The sequence below is a fragment of the Drosophila pseudoobscura genome, chromosome X (assembly GCF_009870125.1).
Source record: "Drosophila pseudoobscura strain MV-25-SWS-2005 chromosome X, UCI_Dpse_MV25, whole genome shotgun sequence".
Taxonomy (NCBI): Eukaryota; Metazoa; Arthropoda; class Insecta; order Diptera; family Drosophilidae; genus Drosophila; species Drosophila pseudoobscura.
The window spans coordinates 4,299,463-4,311,802 of record NC_046683.1 but is presented as its reverse complement, the minus strand read 5'-3'; the positions used below and the strand labels follow the sequence as shown (position 1 = coordinate 4,311,802).

General features: G+C 47.4%; 3 protein-coding genes and 1 long non-coding RNA gene across 7 annotated transcripts; 2 read left to right on the top strand and 2 right to left on the bottom strand.

Moving 5' to 3' along the window:
• Positions 1-73: 73 nt before the first annotated feature.
• LOC6902183 (uncharacterized) lies at positions 74-2,040 on the bottom strand. The gene is made up of 4 exons (XM_002133674.3): positions 1,796-2,040; positions 1,297-1,696; positions 507-1,239; positions 74-449 (listed from the first exon to the last, which is right to left on the bottom strand). The coding sequence occupies exons 2-4, from the start codon at positions 1,685-1,687 to the stop codon at positions 203-205; spliced, it is 1,371 nt and encodes a 456-aa protein (XP_002133710.1). The 5' UTR covers positions 1,688-1,696; positions 1,796-2,040; the 3' UTR covers positions 74-202.
• Positions 2,041-2,212: 172 nt separating this feature from the next.
• Coq7 (ubiquinone biosynthesis protein COQ7, mitochondrial) lies at positions 2,213-4,079 on the top strand. The gene is made up of 3 exons (XM_001355539.4): positions 2,213-2,359; positions 3,233-3,717; positions 3,792-4,079. The coding sequence occupies exons 1-3, from the start codon at positions 2,356-2,358 to the stop codon at positions 3,948-3,950; spliced, it is 648 nt and encodes a 215-aa protein (XP_001355575.2). The 5' UTR covers positions 2,213-2,355; the 3' UTR covers positions 3,951-4,079.
• Positions 2,562-11,129, bottom strand: shf (WNT inhibitory factor 1). 4 transcript variants are annotated; one of them, XM_015185770.2, is made up of 8 exons: positions 10,882-11,129; positions 5,736-6,137; positions 5,391-5,648; positions 5,111-5,305; positions 4,102-4,302; positions 3,091-3,186; positions 2,819-3,016; positions 2,562-2,743 (listed from the first exon to the last, which is right to left on the bottom strand). In XM_015185770.2, exons 2-8 carry the CDS (start codon positions 6,124-6,126, stop codon positions 2,721-2,723), a joined length of 1,362 nt encoding a protein of 453 aa, XP_015041256.2. In that variant the 5' UTR covers positions 6,127-6,137; positions 10,882-11,129; the 3' UTR covers positions 2,562-2,720. The 4 variants fall into 4 exon arrangements, with proteins under 4 accessions (XP_015041256.2, XP_033239248.1, XP_033239249.1 ...); XM_033383357.1 differs by lacking the exon at positions 10,882-11,129 and having other exon boundaries at positions 4,102-4,290; XM_033383358.1 differs by lacking the exon at positions 10,882-11,129 and having other exon boundaries at positions 5,162-5,305.
• Positions 8,878-11,018, top strand: LOC117184696 (uncharacterized). The gene is made up of 2 exons (XR_004470121.1): positions 8,878-10,251; positions 10,311-11,018. It is a non-coding gene; the product is annotated as an uncharacterized lncRNA (long non-coding RNA).
• Positions 11,130-12,340: the final 1,211 nt, after the last annotated feature.

Genomic DNA, 12,340 nt, shown 5'->3' with positions numbered 1-12,340 from the left:
CAAGGTCAGAGGCAACATGTTGTCGTCTTAGATTGCAACTGGAATAGGCCTGAAGGAGAACGAGAACGAACGGTTTGGTTCCAAAGAACTCGTGGAATGTATTTGCAGACTGAGAGCTCAGAGCTCGTTAAAAATTAAAGAATACTAACAGATAATAATTAAAATATGCAGTATGTGCGTGAGCGTGTGCGTGTGTGAGTATCTATATCTCATCCATGTAGCCATGTTCGTAGGCGTGACGCACCACCTTGAAGATCTCAAGGTTGGCCACGTCTCCGCCAATATCGAGCGACAGCTGATGGAAGGCCGGACTATGCATGTCCGTCTCAAAGAGCCTGGAGAGCTCCGCACAGTCCGTTTCATTGCTTAGCAGCCAGGGAAGGAAATGCATGACGACCATTGCTCCATAGAAAGCGTACCTCTTGAAGTGAGCCTCGAAGCGCTCAAAGCTGTGCCGCAAAGAGAGAATTAGTTTCAGCATTCCTCAGGTGTTCCACCACACCCACCTGTAGTCGGCAAGCAGCTGCTGCACCCGCTCCTCGGAGAGCTCATCCTGGTTTCGCTGCAGCACCAGCTCCAGCATTTCGATCATTTTCTTGTGGTACTTCTTCAGAAGATCGGCAAAAATTTCCTCTCGATCGTCGGGGGGCGTGTTCATGTACATGAAGAAGCTGAGATCGATGGCTGTGGTGCTGAATCGTAGCTCCTGAAAATCAATGGTCTTGATGTTGTCTACCGTGCCAGCGGCGTCATAGTGGAAGAGCACATTGTTCCGGTTGAAGTCGCCGTGCAGGAACGTGCAGAAGTAGCTGTCTGGCTGCGACTCATCGAAGGAGGAGGTGCGTATACGCTCCATCAGCTGCTCCGGCTGGGCAAAGTATTTCTTTCTCAGTCGTTCCAGGGCTGCTGCAAAGCCTTCGTCTTGCTCCTGCTGCAACAGCTGCTTCTTCTGGCGATCGTAGAACCCATAGAAGCGGTCAAAGGCTACGCGATAGAGCACCTCAAAGACGCCCTTTCCTGTGCTGCTAACAAATGGCATTGGCACTACACCAGAGCGCAGGCGTTCATAAACTTGTGGCTGAAGGATGCGCGTGGCATAGCCGAGGGCATGGAAGGGGCCCACCAGGCCAACCATGGCCTCCAGTTGATCACGACGAAGGACGAGGCGAGGGCCGAGCTCGTAGCCGTCTTCCTTCAGGTGCTTTAGAGCCAGCACTGACTCGCAACTTTCACTCAGGCCTGAAAATTAAGAATGATTCGAGCACACACTATGCTCCACACTATGCTCGGCCTTACCATCGATCTGTCCGTATCGGGCGGCATAGGAACGCGGCACCCAACCGGTGACCACATCGCTGCTGAGACGGCTGCTGCGCAACAGGTGCTCGTAGGCGGGCAGGATTTCGGCGTACGCGTATACCTCGTTGGCGAACTGAATGTACGAATTGCTGGATGCCCGGAAGTGTTCCGTTCCCTTCATGAACTTGACCAGAACCAGCTCCTTTTGCTTTCTATCAGCTATCTCTAGGTCCAACTGCACGGTGTATAGGGCGGACATGAAGCCGTCTAGTCCATTGGAGGATTCCACGCTGTGCGATACCAAGGATGCACCCGATCCGAAGTACTTGTAGATGTCGTAAACTAAGAACCGCTCAATGTAGTCCAATTGCTGTTGAGTGGTTGACATTGTGTCCTTCTGCAATTGAAAAAGTTCAGTGTCCTCTTCGTTTCTTTCGCCGTCAGTTTTTTGACCCCTGGCACTCTCTCTCTCTCTTCGTGTCTCTCTCGCTCTTACGTTGTTTCTACGATAATGGCGATCAGAAGGCGACTGTTGGAGCAAATTAGGGCGCTGGTTTTATATGCGTGTATACGTACATACGTATGTATGTAGGACCACCACCCCTTTCAGCAGTCACTGATGATGATCTTGATGGAATCTAATCAAGATACGCGTATCCCTATCCCCTCCACGGAAAGCAACAACAATTTGGAGCGTTTGAAAATATCACAGCTGTGTGTGATCGGACTATCGCCAATCTTTGTCGGCAGTAATTGCCAGGGCTGCATGTCATGTCCATTTCAATAAAAATACCCAGTGAATAACTGATGCACAGTTTTTTGTAGCTCTAATAACCAATTGCCAAGTTATTCTTGTCATGCTAGAGGGTATATTCATAATTTTTGGGACGCTAGGTGAGGCGTGCGTGACTGGCGTGACTAAAAAATACTTGTGACAAGTAGCAGGTGAGCACTGAGCTCCCAGCCCTGGTGTGCACATAACAATAACACTGTCAGCCGCTTCCAGATTTTAGTCTTTATTATTAATATTGGGTGTTAAAAATCTTAAGTAACACAATGGGTAAGTCATGTACTTGATCCAGGAGCGTGCACCCGAACCGACAGGACAGCAACACTTCCCCCTGACAGCGGCCTGTTCTTGTGACAGTCCCGATCCCCTACCCCAATCGAAAGCAAAGACGCTCTAAGATTTTGTTTTTATTTAAAAAATGTTAAATTACAAAAAGTTTGTATCACAATTAGTATTATTTTTGTTTCATCCATTTTCGCTGTTGTTGTGGTTTAATAGAAAAGTTGTAAATTCAATGTATCGAGTGCGATTGATCGTGTGATTGAAACCGTGGGGAAATCGGGGAATGCAATGGTGCCTGCGTCTTCGACCAGCCATCCAGCCGCCCAGCCACCCAGCAGCCCAGCATGATTCAATGGGCATGACGTCGCTTGCCTGTGATTGGGGAAGGGTTTAAAGGGGCGAAAGGGAATTAGTGGAGCGAAATTGAGATCAGGACCAGCTACTTACGACCATTACAGTGGCGTCCGTAAAAGCCGGGATGGCACTTGCACTTCTTGTTCGTTATACAGGTGCCGTTGCGGCACTTGCAGATGGAGCGTTGCTTGCGTCCTATCTCGCAGTGCATGCCGCTCAGTCCGGTCGTGCAGCGGCACATGTTGTTGCCGATGCATCGGCCTCCGTTCTGGCAGGGAATCACACATTTGGCTATAACACAGGGCCACAGAAGGGATGGTAAAACAGTTACACGACACATTACACAGAGCATGGCTTATACTCACAGTACTCGCAGTGCAGGCCATAGTATCCCTTGGAGCACTGGCATTTGTCCTTCTGTATGCACTTGCCGCCATTCAAGCACTTCTCTTTGCAAATACCTGGGGATACAATTTTTTAAATTATTTAAATCTACTTCTGTTGCAGCCCCAATGCTGAGAAGCGTCCTCTTTCGGCCGGAAGCCCGGCTGCTGACCGTGCGATGCCTTAGCAACAAAAACACAGCATCATCGGGATCTGAAGCTGGAGCCGGAAACCCCCTGCGTCCACGTGCCAATGCCCTGACCGATGAAATAATACGCGTCGATCATGCCGGGGAACTGGGCGCCGATCGCATCTACGCCGGCCAAATGGCTATACTAGGTAACGGGCCCTTGGGCAAGACCATTGGGCATATGTGGGAGCAGGAGAAGTGCCATCGTGCCCAATTCGAGCAGCTCATCCAGCAGCATAGAGTTCGTCCCACAGTCATGACGCCCATCTGGAATGTGGCCGGGTTTGTTCTGGGCGCCGGTACCGCTTTAATGGGCGAGAAGGCGGCAATGGCCTGCACCGTGGCAGTGGAGACGGTGATTGTGGAGCACTACAATGATCAGCTGCGTCAGATTATGGAATCACCAAATCCCGACAAGGTAGGGTATCACTATATTGCACATACTAAGGTACAAGAAATGTGCGGACTAAATCAATTTTGAATTATCTGCAGGAACTGCTGGAGACAATCACAAAGTTTCGGGACGAGGAGCAAGAGCACCACGACACCGGCATCGATTGCGGGGCGGAGCAAGCGCCCTTCTATCAGGCAATGACTGAGGTCATCAAATTCGGCTGCAAAACGGCCATTGCTATATCGAAGAAGATCTAGATATACACATTTCAACTTTTTGTAAATATTGTGCACAGAATTAGGACCCAAAGTTATCTGTCTGTCTACCCTCTACCCTCTACCCACGCCCCACGCTAAGCATTAAAGATAGACTGAATCGTTAAACTATTAAACTGTGTAGTGTACTCACCACCTTCGCACTGGGTGCCCTGATAGCCCTCCGGACAGGTGCAGACTGACGGCGCCGTGCAGTTGCCACCGTTGAGGCATTGCGGGAAACAGAAGGCCGTCTCGCAGTACATACCAGTGTAGCCCACATGGCACTTGCAGATGTGGTGCTCGTTGCAGTAGCCATTCTTGCCGCACTTCAAACTGCATTCTGGATCGGGAGCTTAAGTTTTTTTAGTTTAGTTACATCCTTCACATTACAACACTCATAAACATTCAACAAGAATCGGTGAGAGCTAGTCTCTCAGATTAAAAAGAGCAACATTTAAGCAGCAGCCCCACGTACAAAGGACGAAGTAGCATACGACAATCGGGAGAGATGGATGTATATGGACATGGACATGGACATGGAGGTGGATGTGGATGGATGACTATATGTATGTACAAAAACGTTTTGGGCTTGACAATGTCGGAACGAACTTTTCGAGATTTGAATCCCATTCGAATTTGAACTTGAATCGATTGTTGGAAAGAGAAAAGAACAGAAGAAAAGAGACTGGAAATACATATGTACTCTAAGGATTCGTATAGAGTATACGAATCGAGTATATTGTATGTACATGTGTCTATCTATCCGTCACGTCTGCCTGTTCGTTAGTCTGTGACATCCATATCCTCGTGAGAACAAGCTTAGACATAGACTCAAGTTTTATATGGTAGAAAATACATATACATATGGTAGATGGTGGAGTGGAGTTGCTTTGCTGCTTTAAGCTTAAAACATAGCGTAGGCGATAGATATTACAAGGGGTAGAATGCACAATGAAGAATGAAGAATGGAGAATGGGGAATGGCATGGAAAGGAAATGTGATGTGATCTGATTGCATGCATGGCTCAATGATAGATGGATATGCTACGAGCATGTGATGCGTGTGATGCATGCCAAAAATCTATTTACATTCTATTTCTATTCTAGAGACTACAATTACACTAGATAAAAGCATTTTGGTTGATATATCATATACACTACCTTGCAAAGTTGTTAGTGAAGTAGGGTTGGAAGCGTCTATATCATACACACCTCTATGGGCGCATTCCTTTTTGAAGTTGAGGCGAATGGGTGTGCCTGAGAGCGGCTTGTTGTTGCGCGTCTGGATCTTGAGGCCCACATTGAAGGAGGCGGTGCCCGAGCTGTTGCCAGTGCAGGGCAGGAATATGCTAAAATCTAGCTTGGAGTGAGGTTCGTTTGCCGGATCGGATCGGTTTGCATAGCCTCGATGGACGTGAGACGTAAGACATTAATAACTTACTTTTCTGCTCCTGCGGTATCCGTCCGCTCTTGCGGATCGACAGCGTTGGCGCCTTCAAGATGCTGTCGTCCATCGTCTGCAGCCGATCAAAGTCATAGAAGTACTTGCGTCTGCCCGATTTCCATGTGAAATTCACGTAGTTCACCTCGGACGGGATCACCAGGAAGTTGTACAGGGTCGTGTCCCTTAGGTCGTTCGTCACCAGGCTGTTGTGTATGGCATAGATGCGATCCGAGTAGCCCTGCGGAAAGTAAAGAGCTGCAAGGGGCAGAGGGGCAGGGGGGTAGGGATTCGTAGATCCATGAGCATGGGGTTTCCGCCGGATATTTTCAGGGATCTGCTCACCGCTCAGCATCTTCAGCTGCTGCTCATTGATCCATAGCGAAATGCCGTTCTCCTCCATCCGATTGTGTCGATTGTTGCCATTCCCATTCCCGTTCCCATTGCCGCTGCCGCCCTGCTGTTTCTTCCTTTGGCCCCGGCGCGGTCCATGGCCAATGCTGGCCTCGTTCTCCGTGAAGCTGTCGATGCCGTCACTGGTATTACTTCCGTGGTTCTCCTCCGAACTCGATGAGTCTGCTCTTCTGTTGCTGTTGTTGTTGTTGTTGTTGTTGTTGCTGTTGCTATTGCGATTGTGATGCTGCCGACACTCGAGCTGTCCGATGCAGAGCAAGGTGTGGACAATCAGCACCAGATAGAACCACTTGACCAAGCACCCAAAGCTCTGTTGTGTCATATTTCCCTCCTCTAGGCGAGCCAATGAAAACAAACAATTGCGAATTAATAAGAAAGCTCGATAAGAGCTAAGGGTATCCGTTGCCTATTCAGGCACTGCCATCTCATCTCCGGTCACTGTGTTTATTTATCTCTTGCCATATTTACAGACCCAGACCCAGACCCTCCAGCGATCTATTTGCGTTTCGGATTCGCTACTTTATGCTGGCCAGCAGATTTCTATTTATGGATGGGGCAGGGTTTCGGTTTCATGCTGCACTCACAAAAATGATTATCAAGATCGTTCAGATCCGTGAACCATGCGTCATATGTATTGCATAGTTATAACATTATGCTATATGGGGATCTCAATATCTGACGATCTAAATATCCTTTAATATTATAGAAGGGAATAATGCCACTAATTTCTCACACGATGTGTGTACTCCAATGTACGAGTATAGCCACAACTCCAGCTCCAGACTTCAGATGCACAAGAGCGACAGATAAGACTGGAGAGGAGAGGAGGAGAGCAGTGGAGAGCACAGGAGAGGGTGAGAGAGCAGGTACAAAGTTGTTAGCACTTTGGCTGGTGTGAAGTTACCCAAGTCAACGAGGAAGCCCTCAGACAGAAGGCCAGACGATGCAACACAACCGACCAGTGAGCGGACAGAAGGGCGGACGGACGGACGGACGGACGGACTGAAGGAGGAGGAATAAACGGACAGCGGACCGGACCAAACGATCGATCGAGCAGTCACTAATCGTTGTCTGCCCATCACGTATGAATGGGCTGAGGATGGAGATGGGGATGGGGATGAAGCAGTGGCTGGCAAGGCGAGAGAGAGAAACGATGATGGGCAAGAAACAAGTTAAGCTGTCTTAATAAGATCAAACATGGCGATTATGGGGAATTACTTGGAGATAATGACATCTGGCCTTAGCTCCGAAAAGACTATAAACACAGGATGGAGAATGAAGAGAGCAGAGTGTGGTGCGACTACTCCCTGGGAAATGATTTTATTAAGTGAACTAATTGCTATTTCCCAGACCCATGACGGCTCACCCACGTAATTGAATTTCTGGGTGAAGCCCTTGGCTTCGTTTTGGGGTGAACGTAGACTCAATAAGGGATTGTAGACGGAAATGCTTGGGCATATAATCGCGTAAGTACAACGCAATATACGATTATTGTATGACACACGGCAGCGATCGAGATCTGAATTGGGTTCGGGAACCGGCGTTGGGGATTGGGGCCTGGGGCCCGGGGCCATAGCTCCAATTCCACATAATTCCATCATTTGTTTTGAAATTATTTATTTTTATTTTTTACTAATTAAAGCTCGAATGATAAGGGGCCAGGCGGACTGGCGCTCTGGCTGTGCACGAGATCATAGATCGGAATCCAAATCGGCATCGAAGCTAAATATAATCGAAATCCTAATGTGAAGGGGAATGGAATGGGAAATAAAATCGTAATGGCAATTCAAAAATGTGTATGCATGTGTATAGAGAAGATTGGAATTGATTGATTGATTGATTGATTGATGGCAAGGATATTTCACATGTCTTAGCCTTGACTTTGGATGTCTTCGATCTGCATCCAAGTAAAAGGGAAATCGTACTACAATATGTTTGTACATACGCCTAGAAAGTAACGGTTCTCTATATACCACAGATTTAATTTCCCTAAAAACATACATGTATGTACATGCATACGAGTATACGGGCATTTTTATGTGTATGTGTATGTGTATGTATCATCTCGGTGTGGCAGCGTTGTCAGAAGAGAGAAGCGGGCAAGACTATTATCAAACCCCATATCTGGTATCTGGTATCTGGTCGATGGAATGAAGATCTTCATCTCCCATGAGACGATGTTTTGTCGTCAACGATGTAATTGCTTCTGGCTGGAGGGGAGCCCGGGCCGGACAACAAGACAAAAAGGGACACAGATTAACATTTTAGCGTGAAATCAACAAAAACAAAAGACACCAACAGAAAAGCATCGGACTCAGCGGCAGCGACAGCAGTAGCCAAGTTAGTGACCAAGGTATATTAGATGAAAGGAGAGGCCGCCCTTAGAGAATAAATAAAGCAAACGAACGGCAGGGGCCGCGGCTCTACCCTTTGTTTTAATTTTTCTGTGACTGTTTTGTATTCCTCTTGATCTGTATCTTTTTCTCTGCGCATGCAAATTTATGTCTTCATTCTAGATATAATAATGATCCAAACTGATTCAGGATCCAAGCGAAAACGCTTCCTTCTGGGTGTTACACATGTCCACATCTACCATAAAACGAATATATCCCTTTACTCGTTGATTATCGGGTATAAATATGCATTGAATGTGCAGATAAAGCGAGAGATAGAAAAATTGGCGAAACAGCCGGAGCCGGAGCCGAAGTCAGAGAGCGGGACTGAATTACCTTCGATTCAATATACCTTGGACAGCATTAGCCAAAGCAGTGGCACTGCAGAGAGACAATCAAGTGGGAACAGCAGCAGACACAAAAGCAGAGGGAGAAGCAGCGGCAGCAGCAGCGGCAGAGGCAGAGACAGAGACAGAGGAAGAGCCAGAAGCAGCTACAGCAACAACAATTTGTTAGCTCTTTACGATTATTGCCTTTCTCACACCTTATTACCAGGAAAATAAAGAAGCAGGCAACAACAAATAGGCGACGATGAAATGTGAAAATAAAGAAACACAAAACACGGCACAAGATACAAAAAAAAAGTAAATAAATAAAAAAACGAGAACAAGAAGCTGTCCTCCTGCCTCCTGGTCAGTGTGACTTCCAGTAGGAGCAGGAGCGTGCGGGAGTTGGAGAGGAAGGGACACGCGGGACCGACGACGCGTCGTCCAGACAGACACTCCAAATCGAACCATACCCGACAGGTACATGGGCAGGCACCTTCATGACAGCATGAGGGGGCGAAAGGGCAAGGGCTAAAAGGATTTCAAATGCACATCCACACATACAAAGAGCAGAAGGGGCCACGAGAGACTGAGAGAGATAGAGCGAAAGAGAGAGAGGACGATCGGCAAATGCTGATCAACGAGAGCATGGAATTGAGTCGGTCGGGCCGGGCCGGGCCGGGTCGGGGCTACCGATTTAAATGATGTCCGTGCTCAGCAACAACAACACTTGCAGCTCTGTTTGCTTAATGAACCAACGCACACACATACACACTCACATATGTACACAAGCACACCAAGAGACGCTGAGAAACACCAAGAAAAAACCACCTTCAGCAAATAAGCAGACAGGACGGCAACAGTCGACACATGGATACTCTTGCTGAGTCCAGCACCAGCCCACAGCCCAATGACAGAGCCCAAGCCCAAGCAGGTGCCGTTAATTGTCATTGCCCAAGTCGGTTAGACAGACCCAAGATGCTTCAATTATGCATTCGGAACGGCTACGGACAGTAGTGATCGCTGATCATCACCAATCGAATGGCCATGGCCATGCTCCCCGAGATGCCCTCGCAGCCAGCCACCAGAAGAAGGAGAGGCAGACAACAAGCAGATAACAACGACTGTCTCCAAGTGGGCTCAAGTACCGCTGTCGACGATGCAGACGCAGACACAGACGACCACGACAACGACGATGAGGGCTAAGCAGGGAATGCGAGACACGCAGGCTGGCCAAGACGGACCGTCAAGAGGACAGACGATGGGCAGCAGTGGCAGTGGCAGTAGAAGCTACTTCACAGAAACAGAACTCTTATTCTGATGATGCGATCGTGTTTCTTACCGATGGTGTCTGTATTTGTATATCTGTGTGTGCGTGTGTGTGAGGTGAAGAGGAAAGCAAATCCAAGTCCCGTGGATGTCGAGTGGACTGGAGCAGAAGGAGAGTTTTGCACACCATTCCATTGGCATCCGAGCACCGGTTCCCAGTTTCCCCAGTTCTCAATTTCGATTCCATTACATCCACCCCCCCTTCCCCCCCATCCCATAGGCAGCAACATCAAACGTTGTTGGACAATGACTTTCACGCCTTTTAAGCGCGCCAAAACAGAAACACCACCAACACCAGTGCATGGACTGGCAGCAGCAGCAAGAAGTACAGACGGCCAAGGCGACAACCCAGATACACTTCACCCAGTATCACAAGCTAACATATATTGGAAACCAGCGGTGAGAGAGGATATTACATCCATTACAAGCATTGAGGAATGATCACTGATCACTTTCAGTTTTCAGTTTTCCATTCACACTCACACAGCACACAATACTTGATTGCTCTCATTTTCAATATCAATTTCGAACACCAATCACTGAAGTCTTTGATTCCGGTAAATGTGGCAATCGGAACAGCCTGGCTGTATAGGAGGAGAAGGAGGATGTGGAGGAAGAAGCGTTGCAGAAGGAGAGGATTGAAATTAAACAACCAATCCAACTGACAATTCTCATTGGTTGCTTTTCTTCCTGCTTTTTCTCTTTCCACTCACGAGAAGTTCTTATCGCTATTTCGCGTGAATTTCAATTTTGAGATTTGCTTAGTTGTGCGCGATTTTCGAGCATGATTAACTGCGGATGTACCAGCTCATACACACATCCAAAGGTCTGTCCGTACGACGTACATATATGTAGATTAATTATTGATACACATGCCGTTTATCTAATATAAAATATTTCAAAATATCATCCGGGGCTGGGGCTCGGCTTTGGTTCACTAGAGAGGTTTCGGTTTTGGCCAACTTTCTGGCCACAATTACTCTAAAAATTTCGAATTCGTATCAGGCGTTTTGGGAACAATCTACATACTCGTGGTTGTCTCGTTCCCGGGAACTAGGCAATGGCGGTATGCTGCTGCTAGGTTGCGGCTCACTTGATCGGCGTTGTGCGGCAAAAATAAACAAAAAACCAAGTTAAAAAAAAAACAAACGTAAACTAAGGAACTACAACAATTAGTTGCGGCAATGCAGCCGAGCTTGAGGTGGAGACAACGACTAAATTCAGCGGCACAGAGAGCACGACAGACGACAGCAATGAAACCCGTTGCAAGGTGCACAGTCTTTTGGCCCCCATTTCGAGTTCGCAGCGTAACAGCGAATAACCGCCTGATGTCGTCTAACAGCACCAAGAGTGCTAACAGCTCAAAATGTGCTGCAGAGCGCAGTGAATGATCGTTTTGACCAGCCCTGGCACGGTTATGCTATGTTAATAAGACCGCCTAACCAAACCCGAAGAAGACCCATTTAATGTTCAACGGTATATAGAAATCCAATAAAAGAAAGTGTTTAAAATAAGCCAGTCAAGTAGAAAATTGATTTATCAATCGTATAACATTATGTGGGCATGGCTAAATGGTTTATTTAGCTGGTAATATTCGACGGAAGATAAAAAACGATGAATATGTAAAATAGAACTTGAAATCGTCAGTATATTTACGTTATATTTTTAAAATGAGACGGTATATTTTGGTATATTTCTGAGGGTCGAACGGTATATTTAATCCCGAGTTCTGAAAAGTCCGTTGAGAACTCAATACTTTTAATTGAAGTGATCAAACAACGCCCTGCGAAGTTCTAGAAAAACGTACAGAATATGTACTCGTGGCAGGCGCCCAGAAAAGGCGTATGTTCCTGTTCCAAATGTTCCTCTAATTGGAAAAATATCCTTGATCCTTTGGTAAGGTCTCATAAAATCCCAGCCATGTTTCAAGTTTCCCCAAATCTTTGCAAGGAAAACAGTTGCTGACATTATTTCCCGTGGGCGTGAGCCAACGATTCCGCCGTCGATCACTGGTCCCTGGTGCAACGGACAGGATGCTACATTATCGACTTAGCGACACACCAGTGACATCATGGCTATGGCCCGCAGCAGGACCGCCAGTGGCTGCCACAGTTCAGCCAGGAGCACATCCTGAGGAGCTACGGCGAGCGGAGTGGACAGCCATAATCGAGCTTACACCCGCTCATATTAACCGGAAGTCCACGAGGGTGAAGACTCTGATAAACGATGGTGGGCGTATCGGTGTCCACGGCCAAGAAGAAGAACCAAGAAACATGGTCAATGGAAGAGATGGATAAGGGGGGAAACAAGGAAAACTTAGCAGGTCTAAGCCGATGAGCTAAAGAATGGTGCAGTAGAAAAGACCATGTCGGTAATGTATGCGCCTTTAAAGCACGCACGTCGTAAAAGTACTGGTAAACAAATAATGTAACGGCTGCTGGCGCGATGCACGCGATCGCGGATGTAGTATCGATCCGGCAAAACACCC

Excerpts from the sequence above, each read along its gene's own strand:
- LOC6902183 (XM_002133674.3), bottom strand. The coding sequence starts at position 1,687 with ATGTCAACCACTCAACAGCAATTGGACTACATTGAGCGGTTCTTAGTT. Across the intron at positions 1,240-1,296 it reads CCGATACGGACAGATCGATG|GCCTGAGTGAAAGTTGCGAG; the intron begins GTAAGGCCGAGC and ends CTTAATTTTCAG. Across the intron at positions 450-506 it reads CAGCTGCTTGCCGACTACAG|CTTTGAGCGCTTCGAGGCTC; the intron begins GTGGGTGTGGTG and ends TTTGCGGCACAG.
- Coq7 (XM_001355539.4), top strand. Across the intron at positions 3,718-3,791 it reads AATCACCAAATCCCGACAAG|GAACTGCTGGAGACAATCAC; the intron begins GTAGGGTATCAC and ends AATTATCTGCAG.
- shf (XM_015185770.2), bottom strand. The coding sequence starts at position 6,126 with ATGACACAACAGAGCTTTGGGTGCTTGGTCAAGTGGTTCTATCTGGTG. Across the intron at positions 5,649-5,735 it reads GCAGCTGAAGATGCTGAGCG|CTCTTTACTTTCCGCAGGGC; the intron begins GTGAGCAGATCC and ends TGCCCCTTGCAG. Across the intron at positions 2,744-2,818 it reads CGGACGCCACTGTAATGGTC|GCAAGCGACGTCATGCCCAT; the intron begins GTAAGTAGCTGG and ends CCCCAATCACAG.